General features: G+C 50.1%; 1 protein-coding gene across 5 annotated transcripts in view; it reads left to right on the forward strand.

Moving 5' to 3' along the window:
- The first annotated feature begins 1,539 nt into the window (after window positions 1-1,539).
- The window catches only part of NTN4 (netrin 4), a 48,520-nt gene continuing 32,266 nt past the window's right edge, over window positions 1,540-17,793 (forward strand). The window contains exons 1-2 of one of the 5 annotated variants that reach the window (XM_069773525.1): window positions 1,540-1,753; window positions 4,972-5,501. In XM_069773525.1, coding sequence (XP_069629626.1) covers window positions 1,699-1,753; window positions 4,972-5,501 — 585 coding nt within the window. In that variant the 5' untranslated portion in view covers window positions 1,540-1,698. Of the gene's footprint in view, window positions 1,754-2,173; window positions 2,267-4,971; window positions 5,502-17,793 lie in introns of those variants that run through there. The other 4 variants (XM_069773521.1, XM_069773524.1, XM_069773523.1 and 1 more) reach the window with 4 other exon arrangements.

The raw sequence follows: 17,793 nt of genomic DNA on the forward strand, positions 1-17,793 counted from the left end.
AATAAAAATGCACTGAAACATCTCTGTGCGCTTCCTACCCTCTGCTGAACTCCTACCAGTCCTGCGAAGCCTGCCCTGGGAAGATGCCCACAGCTCGTGGCCGTGCAGAGCTCCGTGGGGGGGGTATTCGCTGAGCCACCGGCTTGGGTGCCCTCGTGGGTGTGTGGTTGTGCAGGTCCCACGGGACGACCAAGAGCCAGGAAGGGGAGTCAGGAGGATTTGAGCTGCCCGTGACCAGAGTTGCAGAGTGTGTGGCCTCCAACAAGTAAAACAGATATTACAAATATAGGCAAAATTACCATTTTGCATATAGTATTGATGGAATTCTCCTGTAATTCAGTTCGTACGATTGACGTGGAGCTTGATGAATTGAGTGAGTTACATTATTTCACGCTAACTTTGTCCTCGCAACAACCAAAAGACTGCTCTTTTGGCTGCTTATGACCAAGAATTCTGTTACATATGAAATCATTATTTGTGTCTAATTATAGGCTTCACCGTTTCATGGCCTTTGTGCCCTTTTGGCTGAAAAGGGTACCTAAGCACAGCAGTCGCGGACCGAAAGTCATTGTATGTACGTAGCGTGATGTAATCCTTCAAAATTAGTTTGATCTCAGGTCCCAAAATAAAAAATGATCATTGAACGCGTTACGTATTCCCTCACTTTTAAAAATAAAAATACAGGAGAAAAACTGCGGAGTTCCACGTGTGGGCTTGGGCCGGATGATCTTGAGGGATCAAGAACATCTTGAGAGATGGAGAACATCCACGTCTGTTCTGTTCCAACAGCGACGATTCCCATCCACGTCTGTTCTGTTCCAACCGAAACGATTCCGCGATTCCCATCCACGTCTGTTCTGTTCCAACCGAAAAGATTCTGCGATTCCCATCCACGTCTGTTCTGTTCCAACCGCGACGATTCCGCGATTCCCATCCACGTCTGTTCTGTTCCAACCAAAAAGATTCTGCGATTCCCATCCACGTCTGTTCTGTTCCAACCGAAACGATTCCATGATTCCCATCCACGTCTGTTCTGTTCCAACTGAAACGATTCCGTGATTCCCATCCACGTCTGTTCTGTTCCAACTGAAACGATTCCGTGATTCCCATCCACGTCTGTTCTGTTCCAACCGAAATGATTCCGCAGTTCCCATCCACGTCTGTTCTGTTCCAACCGCGACGATTCCCATCCACGTCTGTTCTGTTCCAACCGAAACAATTCCGCGATTCCCATCCACGTCTGTTCTGTTCCAACCGCGACGATTCCACGACTCTCTCTGCCACTCTAAGAAGAGCGAACGGGTTTTATTGGGCCGCCGGGCAGCAAAACGAGCGGCTCGCGAAGGACGCGTCTCGAAGGACCGTGCTCTCCCAACCCTTCTCCTTAACTTTCCGATGTCCCACTCGCGATGAGCTGGCAACTCTCCTTTCTTCTCCCCCCCCCCCCCCGCTTCCCACGCTGCCGCTCGCTTCCAGCCCCCCCACCGGCGATCCTCCCGCCCCGGGCTCGCCGCTGGGAAGCGCTTTGCTCTCCCTTCTCCTCCCCGCCGACCGGGCGGAGCGGAGCGGCGGGACGGAGCGGGGCGGCGTGGGGCGAACGAACACCGCCCCGCCGCCCCGCCGCGCCCCACGCTGCCGCCCCCCCGCCCCCCCCGGTTTCCACGGCGGGGGCCGGTCGGCGCCGCGGGGCGCTCGGTCATGGGGATGCGGTTGGCGTCGGTGCTGGTGCTGCTGGTGGGAGCTACTGGTGCAGGTGGGTGGCTGAGCGACACCCACGCGGGGGAATTTTTGGGGGGGGGGGGTGTTGCTCCGCGGTACGGCTTCCCCTGAGCCGCAGACAAAGAGGGAAGCGGGGGGGGGGAGCCGCTCTTTTGGTTTTTTTTTTTGTTGGGTTTTTTTTTTTTCCTGCTGGAGGATTCGGTGGGGAAGGGGAGAGCTCGGTGCCCGGTCGCGGAGGAAAAGGGCTGAGGGTTTCTTTTTGGGGGAGGGCAGGGTTTGGGACCCCCCCCCGCTTTCCCCGCAGGACAAACCGCTTGGCGTTCGGAGCCGCCCACAGCGGAGACAATTGGGTGTAAACAGTAAGCCGAGTGCCGGTTTTCTTCTTTAAAAAGACGAAAAAAAACCCCAAACCAACCCCAAACCCCAACCCACCCAGATGGGGGGACAAACATTTAATCGGGCACCAGATGTAAACGAAACATCACGAGGCAAGGGTCGCTAAAATGCTGGAGCGGGAAGCATATGATTTTCCGTGGATGTTTTACAGGTGAGTCATGGTATTCGCTGCATGCTCTTACTCATTGCTGAAGATCCCAGTCCGGTGGCATGTACAGTATAGAGCATGGGAGCATTTACTCGGGCAGATTCGTGAAGTGCAAGTAAGGAAAAGCGCCTTTTGCGGGGCTGCGGCACAGCAGTCGCGAGCTTGTGGCTGACGGCATGGAAATCTTTACGCTCTCATTTGTCCTTTTTCTGAATTCCTGTGACAGCCAGCGGTACGCTAGAAAGCTGTCACTTTTCATAACGTTGCGGTGCTCTGCATCCGTCATGCAACTCTTTCCAACCCAAGTGAAAACAAACACCCTTTCAAAGGGGGTTTCCTCTCCCCCCCCTTCCCACTGGGACGGGAAGTGGGGTCTGCGTGCCAGCAGCGTTTCTCAAATCCCACTGAAGCCAAGGTCCCTGGCCCCAAATCTGGCCCCAGGTGAGGAAGGGACAGACCCTCCATGCCTGGCCCGAAGACAGCTCCACTCAGTGACTGGGACTGGAGCACACCAGGAGCTGGGAGCAGTCGAAAACTCTCAGCTCCGGGGGTCTCATGTGGGAATTTGGTAGCCAACCCCTCGTGGCCAGGCTCAGGCAGAACCTTGCCCCTGCCGAGCCCTGCCACCACCACCACCACGGTCGTCACCAGTCACCGGGAAGCCTCCCACCGACCGGGTCCTCCTCCGCTGCCTCCCCAGGGACAGGAATCGGTGGTGCGCAAAAAAACCAAAAAGACTTGATGAACACAAACAATCATCTCGACCTGTCCCAGGGTGCTGGCTGAGCCCTGCTCCTCTTACCTCTTCCCAAATCTGCTTTGTGATCCCGCAGCTGAGGGAACCGCGGTAAACGTTCATCTGTTTGTTTAGCGGCGAGCTGCGTTGTGTTACACGTAGCCAAAGAATCCAGGAAAGCAGCCAAAGACATAAATTAGGCCAACTTGTGGCAAGCCTAACTGATAATATGATAATAGCACTTACTTACCTGCCCCTCAGGAGAGCTGCGTAGGTTAGTTAATGTTTATACAGGGCTTTGAAAAGGATGTTCAGGAGATGTAAGTGATATTACATTAATCTTACAGTTATATTTGTTTACTTTTCTAGAGTAAACGTATTCTGCACAGTTAATAATAGATCATCTCAGACACAGTTTTACCAGATCCCTGTAGGAAGCTAACTTGGCTGAGCCTTTCTTGTTCACTAAAAATTTCCCAAGAGTGCTTAGCCAGTGAAATCCAGAGACTGGATTCAGAAGTGGTTTGTAATGGGTGCATAACAAGCGGCGGTCCACATCTGTTCTGAATCACCGGTATAGAAAACCTGTATAGACCTTTGGTGGTAGAAATGTTTTCTTTCCAGGATGTTTCTTGAGGAGCAGAAGGAGTGGGGAATGCTGTCAAGCTCTGAAGGCTTAGCCTCTGCTAGTGCGTAATATAGCTTAATTGCAACTATGACACTGTAGACAAAAGCTGAATAAACCCCAAATAAAGGATTTATTGGATGCTAAACTGAAACGACCTTTGGACATAACAAAAATGTCAGGAAGAAGCCATAGTAATTGGTGCACAAAGCTGACTATGTATGAGTGGCCCGGTGATAAAGAAGACATTATGCACCTCAGATGGTTTGGGCTGCCCACATCCAAGTCATCAGAGCTTACTTTTTTTCTTTTTTTTAATTATGTTAAACAGTTATGGTTCATCAAATAACAGCCTTGACCCACTGTTACATTTATTAATAAAGAGGTGGAGAGAGACCCTAATCAAACATTCCTGCAGCAGGAGGATTACATTGCAGATGGTTTCACACCAAACCCCATGGTGATTTTATTTTTCTTTGACACTTTAACTGTGGATTACTAAATCAACAAGGCTTCCAGAGAAACTTGGAACACAAACCACAAAGCCTCAGCTGTGAAGCAGCTTGCCAGTATCATTTCAACCAAGGATTATTTTTTTTTTTTTCTCCCCTTTACACACAGCAGTGACAGCCTTCCCAAACTTCAGAGGTGCTTCGATTCAGCCCTGACCTTGGCAGCAGTTTCGGACTGTGGGGAGACTTGGGATAGGGATGGAGGGGTGAGAAAAGGGTTAAAGATTTGAGGTCGTTGGTGGCAGGAGATATTCCTGCCAGCTCTCGCACCCCCGACACCCGGTCTGCCACACGGTGAGCCGGGGCACAGCGATGCTGTCCCCCGCGGCTGTCTCCTGGCCGCCCACTGGCATGCCACCTTGGCTGCCCTGGTGTTGCCAGCAGCCTGACTTTCTTGTGTTTTTCTCCTCTTCCCCAGGACCAGCTGGATCCCCTCGGAGGCCTCAGGGCAGGGGCAGCATGGCCACGGTCACTGCCCCCGAAGCTTCAGCCCTGCTCCGGGTTCCTTTTGGGGTGGGAGGGTGAGGTGGTGGCATCTCTCCTCCCCTGCTGCCTGCTCTTCTCTGCAACTCTTGGTCGGGATTTTCCCAAAGTGCGGGGAAGCCCTGGGGCTTTTTTTGGTTTGTTTTGCTCTTATAGACGTGCTGAGCTCCACGGAGTGGAGAGCTGAGCAGCAGTGCCGCGCTCTCCCTCGACCCCTCTGGGGCTCAGCGGGTTCCGCTGGCACACGGTCTCGGCAGGGGCAGCATCCCCGAAAAGCGTGTCGACGGGGTGGAGTGTGCCCACCTCGGGAGCCGGCTTCAGCCCCTCCCCACCCCTGCTTTCTACCTTGCAGGTCTGGGCAGCGCGGTGGGAACGGGCAGCCCCTGCGAAAAAGCCTGCAACCCTCGGATGGGCAACCTGGCCCACGGGCGGGCGCTGCGGACGGAGACGGCCTGCGGGCGCCATGCCGCCGAACTCTTCTGCGCCTACACCGAGGACGCCCAACGCCGCTGCAAGCTCCCCACCTGCAGCCGGTGCAGCGGGGCCCACGCAGGGCTGGCTCACCCCCCGGCAGCCATGGCCGATTCCCCTTTCCGCCTGCCCCGCACCTGGTGGCAGTCGGCGCGGGATGCTTCTCGCGAAACCATCCGGCTGGACCTGGAAGCCGCCTTCTACTTCACTCACTTGATTTTGGTCTTCAAGTCGCCCAGGCCGGCCGCCATGGTGCTGGAGCGCTCCCAGGACTTCGGCGAGACGTGGATGCCTTACAAATACTTTGCTGCTAACTGCTCGGCCACCTTCGGGCTGGAGGATGACGTGAGTCAGAGAGGAGCCATTTGCACTTCCAGATATTCCAGTCCCTTCCCCTGCACCGGAGGAGAGGTAGGTCTGCCGGGGTCAGGAAGAGAAAGCCCTCGCTCCGGCCCCTCTTTCCTCCTGCAATCTCCGCTCCGGCCTTTACGCTTCCTACTTTACTTTGTCATCCTTTGTCATCAAATTTGTTTCACAGGGTTAATTAATGCAGTTCATTCCTAGGTGATGTAGGCACTGCTCTGCCCCTCACTTTGCTGAGCTCGTAATCCCCCTCTTTTCCAAAAAGCCCTCTCCCCTCACCCCGTGAAACCCCACACACACCTGCAAACAAGGCAGATGCTGCTCGTTCCTCAGGAACGTCGCTCTTTGACGGTCTTCTCCAGTCCTTGCGGTCGTGTGATTTAGGGTTGATGCAAATTGGTTCAACTTTGACCAAAATGCAACTGTGTTAAAATTAGTGGTCACCAGATTCACTTTAAATAGCGACTGCCTTCACTGAGAAGTAAGTGTGTAACCGTTCAAAAGAGCCACTGACCACACTAAGTACTGTCCCCATAAGCCACGTTAGCCAGGTAATTAAGAAACTTATACCTCATCTTTTTTTTCTCTGTGCACACTCATTCTGATGTGAAATGAGTGTGAAAAAAAAAATGAAGAAAAACATCATGTTTGCTAAGAGGAAAAATACAAGTGGGAAAGATAGTTTTCAATATCAGAAAGCAGATAATAAAGCATGCATTTGGGGGTGCTACCAATAATACTCTTCCCTTTGGTGCCTTAAGCCTGTCCCACGGCCCTGGAGACCCTGTCCTGGGAGCATCGGCTGCAGGGCTGCCCTCTGGGGTCCCCACTCCTGGCAAGGTGTCCCCAGTGACCACCTCTGGACTTTAAAGGCTGCTCCCTCTAGTGGCATCATTTAATGAGTTTATCTGAAAGTTTAATCAAAATTCCCCTCCGACCTAACGTAGAGAAAGGAGCAAATCAGATTCGTGAATTGGGGGGGGTCAGTTATATCATTTTAGTTTCTGCTGAGAATGGGTTTTGAGGTGACAGCCTGGTCCTTGGAGACCAGCAGTCATGGCTGAGAAAAATCCTCTGTTCGGACCCCTTTGCTCCTCTAGCCATGCTCCGGCTAGGAAGCCACTCTCTGCAGAAATACCAAGAGCTGTTTTTTCACCAAAGTGCATCTCTTAGCTGCGCCTCAGGAGGCAGCCCATGTCCTGCTCTAGGAGAAACTGCTCCGTGCTCTCGTCAGCTCAGAAACAAGGATCTCCAGACCTGCCAGACAGACCAAGGATGGTTATTGCATTAGCCCAGCAAAGGGTTTAAATCAGATGGCTGGCAAAAGAAAGTGCTATCTTCCTCTCATCTCCTGGCTCCCTTTGCTTGTGCTGCCAAAAAGCTGCCTGAACTTCCTTTCACAGTGAAATATATAAAAGGGCTTGCAGGAAAGATGGAGAAAGACTTTTCACCAGGGCCTATTCTGACAGGACAAGGGGTAACAGCTTTAAACTGAAATTGAGTTAGACTGGATATAAGGAAGACGTTCTTCACTATGAGGGTGGCGAGGCACTGGAACAGGTTGCCTAGAGAAACGGTGGATGCCCTGTGTTTGGAAGTGTTCAAGGCCAGGTTGGCTGGGGCTTTGAGCCACCTGGTCTAGTGGGAGATGTCCCTGCCCATGGCAGGGGGGTTGGACTAGGTGATCTTTGAAGGACTCTTCCAACCCAAACCATTCTGTGGTTCTGAATCGGGGCTAAATGCAAAGTGAGACCTACAAAAGAAAGGATGGACATACTCCACCGGGAATTTCCCAGGCCCTCAGCACTTTGGCCAGCCCCTGTGTCCCACCACCTGAAGCATAAGGCTATGCCAGCCTGTGATACAGGGCAGGGACCAAAATCTATAGCTCTCGGGCCAGCCAGCAGGACACATCTGAGGTACTCGGACTTGCACTCTCCTTTTCCAGCTTTCCCAGGGATTGTTCACAGGGATGAGAAACCCAGGGCATCATTCGGGGCAGTATTTGCCTCGTTTATGCTGGGTCCCGCGTAGCGAGCACGAGTTTTCACTGCGGTCATCCCAGTGATGTACCTGCGCACCAGGATGGGGGCTGTGCCTGGCGAGGACCTGTGCGAATCCCGACCGCGGGCTGGCTCCTTTATAGGTTGGTGCAATGCATAGGGACAGTAGGATCGAGGTCTCGTGTGTAGAAACCAATGCCCATCTCAAGAAGAAAAGGAATTTGGTGGTGTTTGATGCATCTGCAGTAGCATGCTGCAAAAACAGGCTGCTTACCGAGCTTGCTCCTGCGGGATCTCTTAGCCTCTGTTATTGCAGAGAAGCTATAAAAGTCAAGATCATCTAATTATTCCAGGTTTTAAACAAATGGTGAGTCCAAGGGGCTGGAGCTTATAAGATGTTATTTATATGGCACACTTCAGTTCCCTGCACTTAACCGCTTTTTTACCTGCAAAGCAATAACAGCAGCTCTCTGGTGACCAGATGGCAAGCCTGCATGCTTAGCAAATATCACATTTAATTTATTACAGTGTGCTACATTCCAGCAATTACTTGTAACTGCCAATAGCAACATGTATCTCACCTAAAGAAACATCACAGTTTTGTGTTCTGTTTGGAGTTATGTCCTGCTTTACTCCCACTTCTGGTGGCACCTAATTTCAGACATATGGAAACAGTAATTTCACTTGAAACTGCTTTCAAATCCACAGTCATCTGAAATGTCCGAGTCTGAAGGGTATTATTTTAATGGCAGCTCAGCTGCTGCAGCTTTCTTTAAAGCACAAACATAAATTCCACGAGCGCTACTGGATTTCTTTTTTAAGAGAAAACTTTTTGAAGAGTTTTTTTAACTGCGATGTAACAACTGTAACCTGTGATCCAAACCGTGTATCGCTCCCTCTGTATACCACTTACTCCCACTTCAAACATTTCCACGCCACACGCGCGTTTCCAGGCACAGAGTCAGGGCTTGCGGGATTTTGCGGGACGGCGGGGTCTCTGCACGCTGCCGGCAGCTCGGTCACTGCCGCCCGTCCCCTCGGATGACCAGTTTGCCTCTGGGGAGGCTTCAGGAGATGCCGGCTCACCCCAAACGGCACCGGAGCTTGGCACAGACCTGTGGCTGGTTGGGCTGGTGGTTTCTGGCTTTAGCCCTCTGCAAAGAGCCGGCGGTGCTGATCCGCCTGCGTTTCGGCCGATCGTTACGGTGCCTGCGAGCCCCGTTTCAAGGCAGCAGCATGCAGAAGCTCGTAGTACTCAGGGGCTTAGGGCCTCTTTTTAATAAATCGCCTGTGTTAATTTGGAGCAAAGGTGTATCTGCTTCAGCTTTTATTGAAAAGAAAGATCAGGCTTTTTGCATTTCTTCTGCCCTCGTCCCCATGAGTCATTCCTTAGATGCCTAGCTCAACTCTTACGACAAAAATCCTCCCTCAGCACAACTTGGCATGGTGTTGATCTTGAGGAGATTTACGATAGCGCAGAAAGCAAGCTGCCAAGCCTCTGGGTTCATTTCAAAGATCCAGAGCTCAGAGCTGGTAGAGAAATGAGAGATGCTGAAATGGCTCTGGGAGACGCCTTTCATCTTTCTTCTGTAGTAGAGCAGCTCTGGGCTTCCCTTTGCCGTGGTGGGACTGGAGTGGTGGAGAGAATTGGGAGAGCGATCTGTACTTGGAGGGTGTCACCGTTCTGTGGTCACCTATGCTGGGTGCCACCATGGTGGTGGGAGCCAGAAGAGGTAACATCATACGCCACATGTGGCACTTGGCAGGTCTACTGATGGGTAAAGTCACCTCAGCAGGGATTTGGCAGGTCTCTGCTCTTCTTTGCTACCTGTCCTTGATACTGCAAAACCACCGGGCATGGTTATTCTCTGCTTTGAATGCGTCTGAGTCCTCCACCCTGAAGCAGGCATGAGCTGGAGGATCGACAGCCCAACGGTGGGATTAGGAAGGAAAGGGCAGATCTGGACAGAACTGGAGAGGAAAGAGGTCGAAGGCTGCATGGCACAGTACTGATCTCAGGAACACTGCACTGATGCCCCGGGTTTGGTCTTAAAAGCTTTCTCGGTGGAAGTAATCATGAGTTCACAGGTCAGCACACGCTCACAGACTTGGCCGAGCTGAGCCCCATGCCAGAGCAGCCCGGCTGTGGTCTGGCCTCACGCAAAGAAGAATCACCCTTTCAGCAGGCAGGAAAGCAATGACTTCTCTGCAAGGATCCAGGAGCCAAACAAAAAAACTGAGCTCCTCCTCGGTAGGGAACAGAAGAAAAGATGCAGATGGTGGGTGCCAACCTCCTGCCCCAGCATCCCCAGGCACTCGCTCCATCCTATTCAGAAATCCACCCGCAGGCTGGAACTGCTCTCAGGAGCTCTCACCGTTCAAGACCCAGGGCCAGGCTGTCCCCCACCATCCAGTATGGGCGAAGGAGAAGTGGGAAGGAGGAGGAAACCCCAGTACAACCAACCCAGGTTTCCAGCAAGCTTCAAGCATCTGCCGCTTGGAGGGGTCGGATTTGCAACACCGTGAAGGGGACAAGAAACTCCTTCCCTGTCAGGGAATAGTTTCAGATCAGCTGCACGCAGGGGGGTCACTAAAGACTTTCCCCATGCTTCATTTAGTGAATTAATTGTTTCACAGCAGCAGTTTGTTTAGCAGAGGCAGAAACCTCTAAATGGTGGCCTTATATCATCAGTGTTTTAAGAGAAAGGCTAAGGCCAAGTTTTAGCCTGGATCATCCAAATGTGCTACAAATCCAGAATATTTCCACTGTTTTCCAGGGTGTAACCCTTCAGCCACATTATTGCAAGGGAAATCAGAACTGGATTCACCAGCCAAACATAATCTGATCTCAGTAAACAAGATGCAGAAATAAACTCTTTCAGCTTCATGCTCGGACAGGAATGCTGATTTTATTAGTATGCATAAAAGGCTATCTTCCCTCCCATAGTTCAAATCATATTAATATTTCTCTTTTACACTCTAATCTTAAAATTGTCCTCGTCTAGAGATCACTGTTAAGGGCTCATCGACAAGGGGCCCTTAGCAGATGTTAATACTTAAACTGTGAGCGAGAGTGACTGTCCACTCTGCAATGCAATTATCTCATTCACTTTACATTCCCATCTGTGGTCAATTCAGATTAGCTCGCCTGAGTGTCCCCATTTAGACAAGCTCCAGGATAAAAGGACTTACTGAAGCAGAGTCTCCTTGACAAGATTTTAGTAAATTAGTAACTTATTTGAGTGTTCATCTATTCAGAATACTGCTAATAAATCACTTGGAGACCTCGGCTATTGTTGCTGTTTGCTATTAATAGGAGAGGCATATCTGCAGCTTGACTATATTCCAGCAACAAATTCTAACGTGCTTTTAACTTTCGAAACATCACATACCACTGTTTTACTGTGGGGTGTGTGTGGCTTACTGAGCATTTCATTGATCTCATGGGCCTTCTGTAGCTGAAAGACCTTCAAATGTTTTGCCTTGCACTGTTACTGCATGCAGCCTGCCTCTGGTCCTTAAGGATTTGGACACCAGTCCTACTGGTTCTACCTGAAATTAGCTCTGTAGAGGAGAAGGAAATTGTGTCCTGCTACTCACAAGTTTGGCCCTGATAGACAGTGAGGAATTGTAACACTCGCTGACACAAACAGGAGTTAAAGATGCTCCATGATTTTTATTTTGGAGCCCTAATTTTGGGTTGTGGAAACACTCTGTTGCAGCCTGGAAGCTTTTGCCCATTTTTTTGCCTTTTAGGCCTGAGTAAGGTTGGGGTTTAAGCTTATTATTGCTATCCTTAACTGAAGCTACATCTTCATTGCTTTGAGATCCTCCAAGGAACTCGTGGGTCACAGGAGTTCAGTCACTTGCAAGACTTGGCACTCCACGAAGAACCTGGGCAAATATGCGAGAATAACCTCAGAACAGCCTGGGATGTCAGCCCATTAGAGGGCTGCAAATGCCTTTTTTAATCGTCCTGTTCCACTGATGTCTGCACAGAGAGAAAGCAAAGGTCAAACCAACGAGAAGGAAAGAGGGATCCTGGCTGGTGTTCAGCAGCGCTCAGGACACGTGGGGACGTGGCTAGGGAAGTATGTTTTCAAGTCCCATCTCTACACTTTGTAAAAGTGCATTTTGTAGGAAAAAAAAACTCTTTAGTGGCAGCTTCCTGATCATTCTGTCTCTGGCAAAATGCGAATTGTCGGGCTTTGTACAGAAATGCCACGTGTAAAGGAGAATCTGTTCAGCTAGGGGCCAGGGATGATGGGGGTGATGGCCAGACCCAGCCCAGCTCTTTGCACTGTATCAGTGAATTTAGCAAGACATGGGGACCGTTATTTCATAAGCACGAGAATAGTGATTTCTAGGGGAATAGCTAATGAGACAAAGTAAACGAAGACAGGCCAGAGTCAATGAAATGACGTAGAAATCCCAGGCTGTGGCAGCTGGCCGTTCAGCGCGGGGTGCCTGAGGAGGGCTGGTGAGAGCCGAGCGGGATGCGTGCCCTTCTCGAGGTAGCGACGACAGCAGCGGCACACCAGCGAGATGCCGACTCCTCACCAGCTACCTTGCTGATGGCTGTGGCGAGGTGCATCTCTTGGCTTGGCCCTCGAGCTTTCCCTCCTGGCAGGGAAGCCCGTCTTCCCAAGCCCTGTGCGGGGCTTCCACTGGCTTTAACATAGTGGGGTCGGGGGAAGCTTCTCCCTTTAAATAATGGGGCAGCAAAAAGAGGATTCAGGGAAAAAGGGGAAACCTGAGCTTAGTTTTTACCTGTGCCTGGGAGGACAGGAGAGGAAGGCAGTTCTGGGAACATGTCAAGATGAACCTTTGGTCTCCAGGGAATTTTACCATGAAAGACACTTCCGTCTAGAGTTTGGTCACCATTGGGGCTGAGCAACACAACCGCTGTTTTCTGAGCACCAGCACCTGCTTTTGAATTTTTCCATACGTGGAGCACCAGGGATGATACCGCCAGATCTCTGGGTCAGGTTGTGCCAAATCCATCCTGCTCTCTTGCGGGTAGTCGCGGAGGAGCGACGTGTCCCTTTGCCGGACCTCCCGGGTGCTCAGCATCTCTGGAGGAGCAGGGCATGCGAGGAGCAAGATGCTTCTCCAACTTGCCCAATGATCCTCCACATGGTTCCCCCTGTCACAGTTAGCCCACAGGAAGGTCTCGTCTCCTTCTTTTCCTGGCTTTCCCAGTGCTTTTGGCACTTGGAGGTTGGTCCTCGGCTTGGCCAGCTCTTGAAATGCAGCCGCCTCTGGGATGGAGCATAGCCAGTGTTTAACAGCGCGTATCGGCAGTCCCCCGTTTAGAACAGCAAGTTTCTAACGACTGCGGATCAGGGCTTCTGGATCGGCCTCCAATTACGGCTAAAACAAATTATTCCTCAGCGGGAGCTTGACCAGTCTGTGAAAGGGGGTATATTGTAGGCTGCCAACAGCAGGAGGGAATGGGTCCCAGGGCTCCAGGAGATCCTTTCCAAACCTCTTATGTAGGAAGTGAAGAGCACTGTACCCCTATGAAACAAGGAATTCGGGTAGGCAGAATTTAATTCTCTAAATTGGCATCCAGCCTTGTTAGTGGGACTATTGCTTCCCTTGAGAAAAGTGCCACAGGATTTTAGCGGTGCAGCCAGAGCCTCTCTTCAGGCACTGCACCCCACTGCTTCATTTCACAGTTCATTTTTGGCATGAAGGGAGGACTGGCTCACTTATTCAGCTTCCACTCTGCTGGCTGAAAAGTAGGGCTGCCATGTTTCTCTTTGGGATTCCTGGAAACAACCGGTTACACGGGAAGTGCGTAACCTAAAGCAGTGAATTGACACATCTCAGAAGTTTTGGATCAAAAGCTCATGGGGACTTAATCTGAGATTAATCGCCAGGCACAATGGGTGTCGGCATGAGGTATCCGGTATACCAACATTCAAAATCCTACACAAACGGTGAAGTCCTCAAACTCTCCCTGGGCAACATTTCCAGGAAGAAAAGAAGTTAATGTCCAAAAACAAACTTACTGGACACATACGCCCTGACTCTCTATCATCAGTCTCTCTGCAGCATCCCTCATCGCTGTGGTTAAAAACTATAACCATGGGTTAAAAGGAGGGTGCTGTTTCTCATGACCTTTTTGACAGTGCATATTTGCATATAATTGACAGGTGTTCTTTTTCCTAAAATGAAGTGTAGCTCATGGTAACTGGATGGTTTAAGCAGCCAGTTCTATAGACACAAAGCCTTTTCATTATAGACAAGGCCACTTGAGAAATATTCATGAAATCGGGTTACTCTTAGGCTGAAAGAAATCCTCTTGATCCTTAGTACTGTTGCAGTTACTGAAATGCTAACCTGCTGCCTTGCAGGCTTTTGCAGTGGTACGTCGTGCTCAGAAGCTTTTAAAGGGGTTATTCTGCAGCCCTGGGGAGAGAGCCAGCTCTTTTTGCAGCCCTGCCTACGAACAAGCAAGTCCAGTTCTGTCTGGCTCTTTGGAGGTAGCTCCGGGTTTTCTTGGTCTTCCATACGCGCAACAGGTACTGCCGGCAGGCCAAGGCTGAGAACATAAATCTTTGTGGGGATAGGGAAAGGAGGGGAACTGCTGGAGGGAAGAGCATTTAAATACCATCTTTCTTGCTGATGGGTCAAAGGACTTCTTCATAACACCAGCTGAAATACACTGGTTCATTTTCCTATGTGGGATAGTGCAGCCTTGGAAGCGGTGATTCTGAAGATGAGAAAAAAGCAATAATTATTTTCCTTGATAGTGCATAGCTGATGATATCATGCATCTGGAGGGGTTTGTGAGCCAAAAAAATGAGCATTTCTAGCTGTTTGATGAGTGAAAGTAGTGACTAGGCAAAATAAAGCTATTGTGGAATAAACTATCAATTCTTGGAGAAGTGCTGTTAACTGGAGGTGAAGAAATGCAAATGTTTTGAGCTGTTGTGAGCTGGAGAGAGATTTTTCTGGTAAGCATATTACTTCTGCGATCATTGTCTGCATGAAGGCAGGCATGACCTAACAGTTTTTCATTTTCATCTAATGAAATTGTGTGGCAGGATGTTGAAGGGAAGCTGAGAAGATGGCTTTTGTCTGATTGATTATTGCCAGAGATGTCAAGGATCCCGGAGAAATCCCGAGGCTCCTGCCTAGCTCTCCTTGTGCCTTTTCCAACCCCCCACCGTCCTGCTGCTGCATGTGGGTAGGAGCTCTTCCCGTACAGCTTCTCGCTTTTGAGAATGGCAGAAGAATGCCTTGAGTTTCCCAAAAGATAAAAGTTGCCCTGGTATAAATTAATTTGCTAAGGCCCCTGCAAGGTCTGGTTATTTGAAATACCTGCGTTTTCCTCCTGAAGTCTTTGCAAGATTGCCTAACTTTTGGATGGTGAGACAAGGGGTTATTTGTCTTGTTTTATGTGCTGCAAAAGATTGCAGAAGGGCTGTAGGCATGGGCCAAATGTCATCCTTTGTCAAAATATATGAAGCAGCCTTAGCAGCTGCAGGAGTGCCATTTCTCCAGCGTCTCAAGGAACTCAGGGGCTGCTGTTGGTGGTACACAGTGGGTTTCTGTCACCATTGCTTGGGGATGTGGACAGAGTGCTTCACACTGTGGCCCAAAAGACAGGCTCCACTGCTCACTGTGATCTTGGTGTCTCTGATGGTCACCTCTCTGCAGTGGCAAGGCAGGTTTCCCAATTTCTGTTGCTGTTTCATCTCACCCCAGGTGATGCTGAAGTGTGCACCGTGAATGTGCACATGCAGGGAGTGATCAGAGCTCTCCGGGAGAAAAAGAGAGGCTCTTCTTCCCTGCAGTCCACTTGGCTGGACAGGCAGAAAACCAAAGAAGCCTATTAGAGGAGCTGGTGGGTGATACCTGCCTGGTTTAGGCTGATGAACTCCCCACACCATGTGAATTATTTACAGCATCTGCCAAAAAGTCTTTTTTTTAGCTTAGGATCATTGCAATGAACATAGCACAGAGATGCGCATGGGTTCCTCTCTTAAAACCTCTTTTGCTTGGTGGTGTAATACATCAAATAAGTCTGTTTTGTCAATAGAAGGTACCAGCATTGGGGCTCTGGCAGCCTTCTTCACAGGGCGAGGAGTCCACCGGGTTTGAATTTGTGAAGGAACAAGATTGTTTTCATAAAACTTTTAGGAGCTTAACACCTTTAACTTATATCTCCCAAATGCGGTTGAAGTTAGCCAGTGGTTTCAAAAGTTTTTGGGGTGGACTGGTAGACAGACGCATAGATACACATGCAGTGCAATGGCACAAGGGCTGTTTCAGTAGGGAACTCACCTAAAATAATATGGGAAGGCTTCACAAGTGAAACACTCCCCTGCAGGCACAGTTCTCCCCTCCTTGAAGAGAAGCAGGAGAGAGCCTAGCAGAAGACCACACTGATGCAGAAAATGCCTGGAAACTAAAATACTGACCGGGAAGGTAAATGCTAGCATGGGATTGAGCTCTCAATACTGAAACTAGGAGACAAGAAAAACCCATCTGCAGCGTATGTGTCTCACCTCCATCTTTCTTTCACATGTTGTTGCATGATAAGCTTAATTATTCTTTTCTGGGAAGGCACAGGGGGATGAGCACAGAGCAGTCTCAGCCCCAAGGTTCCTCTGCACCCCATAAGGGTGACCGAGGTGGGGTGGGCGAAGGAGGTGGGAGGACACCTCCTTGAACTGGGAGCACCTGGCTGGCTCTGGATTTCTGCAGCTAAATTAACATCCAACTCCATCTGCAAGTGAAAACCAGAAAAGTCTAATCAGGCTTTGGTGGTGATGATGAGTTTATTGCTCCTAATGCAGTTTCTTGGGTGGAAGTTGAAAGCAGGCACCATGGCAGGTTGACATTATAGACGGCCCCAGTGGGCACACACATGTTGCATCATTATTATTATTTTTTCAATTACTTATTTCTACAAATCAGCCTTATTGCCCGCTGTGAGCTTTCCGTAATGTTTACTGAGAGAAACTATTACTTTTAACTTTTACATCTATTAAGAAGGAAACCTTAATTGGCCCAGTAAAATTTCCCAGCTAAGCTTCTCTGAACAAGACCAGCCAAGGCTGAAAGCAGTTGCCATTTTTGGGTAGTCCTTGTGGGAGAGGGCCTGGACCGTTGGACGGGCTGGGCTGTCTGTCGAGGGGGGGACGGGGGGACAGGGCCCAGAACGCAGTGACTGGGGGTGACACGGCCGTACTGGGCAGCACGGAGCATCTCAGCTCGCGCTGCGGCTGCGAGCAACAGCTGGCTCCTGCGGGCACAAGCAGATGTGAGGCGATGTTGGGCACACAGCTGGAAATCCCGGAGCTGGGAGGTGGGAGACGAGGGCTCCCCTTCGCCTTAGCCCCAGCGCCAGGCAGGCAGTGCCTAAGCTCGGCTGCTTGCCAGGCTCCGGGGAAATTTTTCAGGAGGTAAAGGGATGAGATCCTGGACTCGCTGGCAGAGCTCCACCACCGCCTTTACTGCCTACATTTTCCGAGCGTTGTCCAGGCACTAAATAAACCAGAGAGCTTCCAGTGACGTGGAGATTCAACAGGGCCCCATAATGCAGGCCGATTAGCCACATTTATTTAGTGCCTGCATACCAAGAGACACTGCAGACTCCTAATGCAAACCTTAACTTTTCTGTTAAACACTTACCTAGACATCACACGCCCTTTTGTAAGGTGGTGCATGTCCCCCATTGCTTTTGCTGCCTTTCTATTTGGAGAAGACAGCAAACCTTACATTCTTTCTATTTTTATTATTTTTTTCTTGTGTTCCTGTAAAATACACTGAAAGGAATAAAACCACCAGAAAAATTAAATGAAGCAGTACTGAATTTATCAAATGCCCACAAGCCGAATAGGTGAATCACTAATACGGATAGGTCATTATTATAGAGTGCTTATAGATGCATTTTCAGCAATCCAGGTCAGATGATACAGAGCAGAGTCGATCAATCTCTTTTGGAAAGAAACCACAGACCACTTCACGCAGCGTTACCACCTTCGTTTTCATTTACAACCAAATAAAACTCTGGTGAGGTTTTTAATATTTGTTTATTGCTTTTATTTCTGCCATATTCCCGTTTGTTGGCTTGTTCCCATGTGTGCACGCTTCTTGAGTCACCCATCCATTTATTCCATCTGTTTGTAATTTACTGGTGGTGTCATTTTGTGAACCATCTCCTGATGCCTTCCAGGCCTGGGGGGAGAAACTCTGGCCACAGCCAGGCTCCCGGTTGAAGTGTTGAACCTCCAGCCAGGCAGAGGGACCCGGGGAAGGGGCACACACGTGGGTGCTGGGGGTCCCTGTCCACGGCCCCTGCGGCTGTGCCTATTTCT

This window comes from Haliaeetus albicilla, chromosome 28 (assembly GCF_947461875.1).
Source record: "Haliaeetus albicilla chromosome 28, bHalAlb1.1, whole genome shotgun sequence".
Classification (NCBI taxonomy): Eukaryota; Metazoa; Chordata; class Aves; order Accipitriformes; family Accipitridae; genus Haliaeetus; species Haliaeetus albicilla.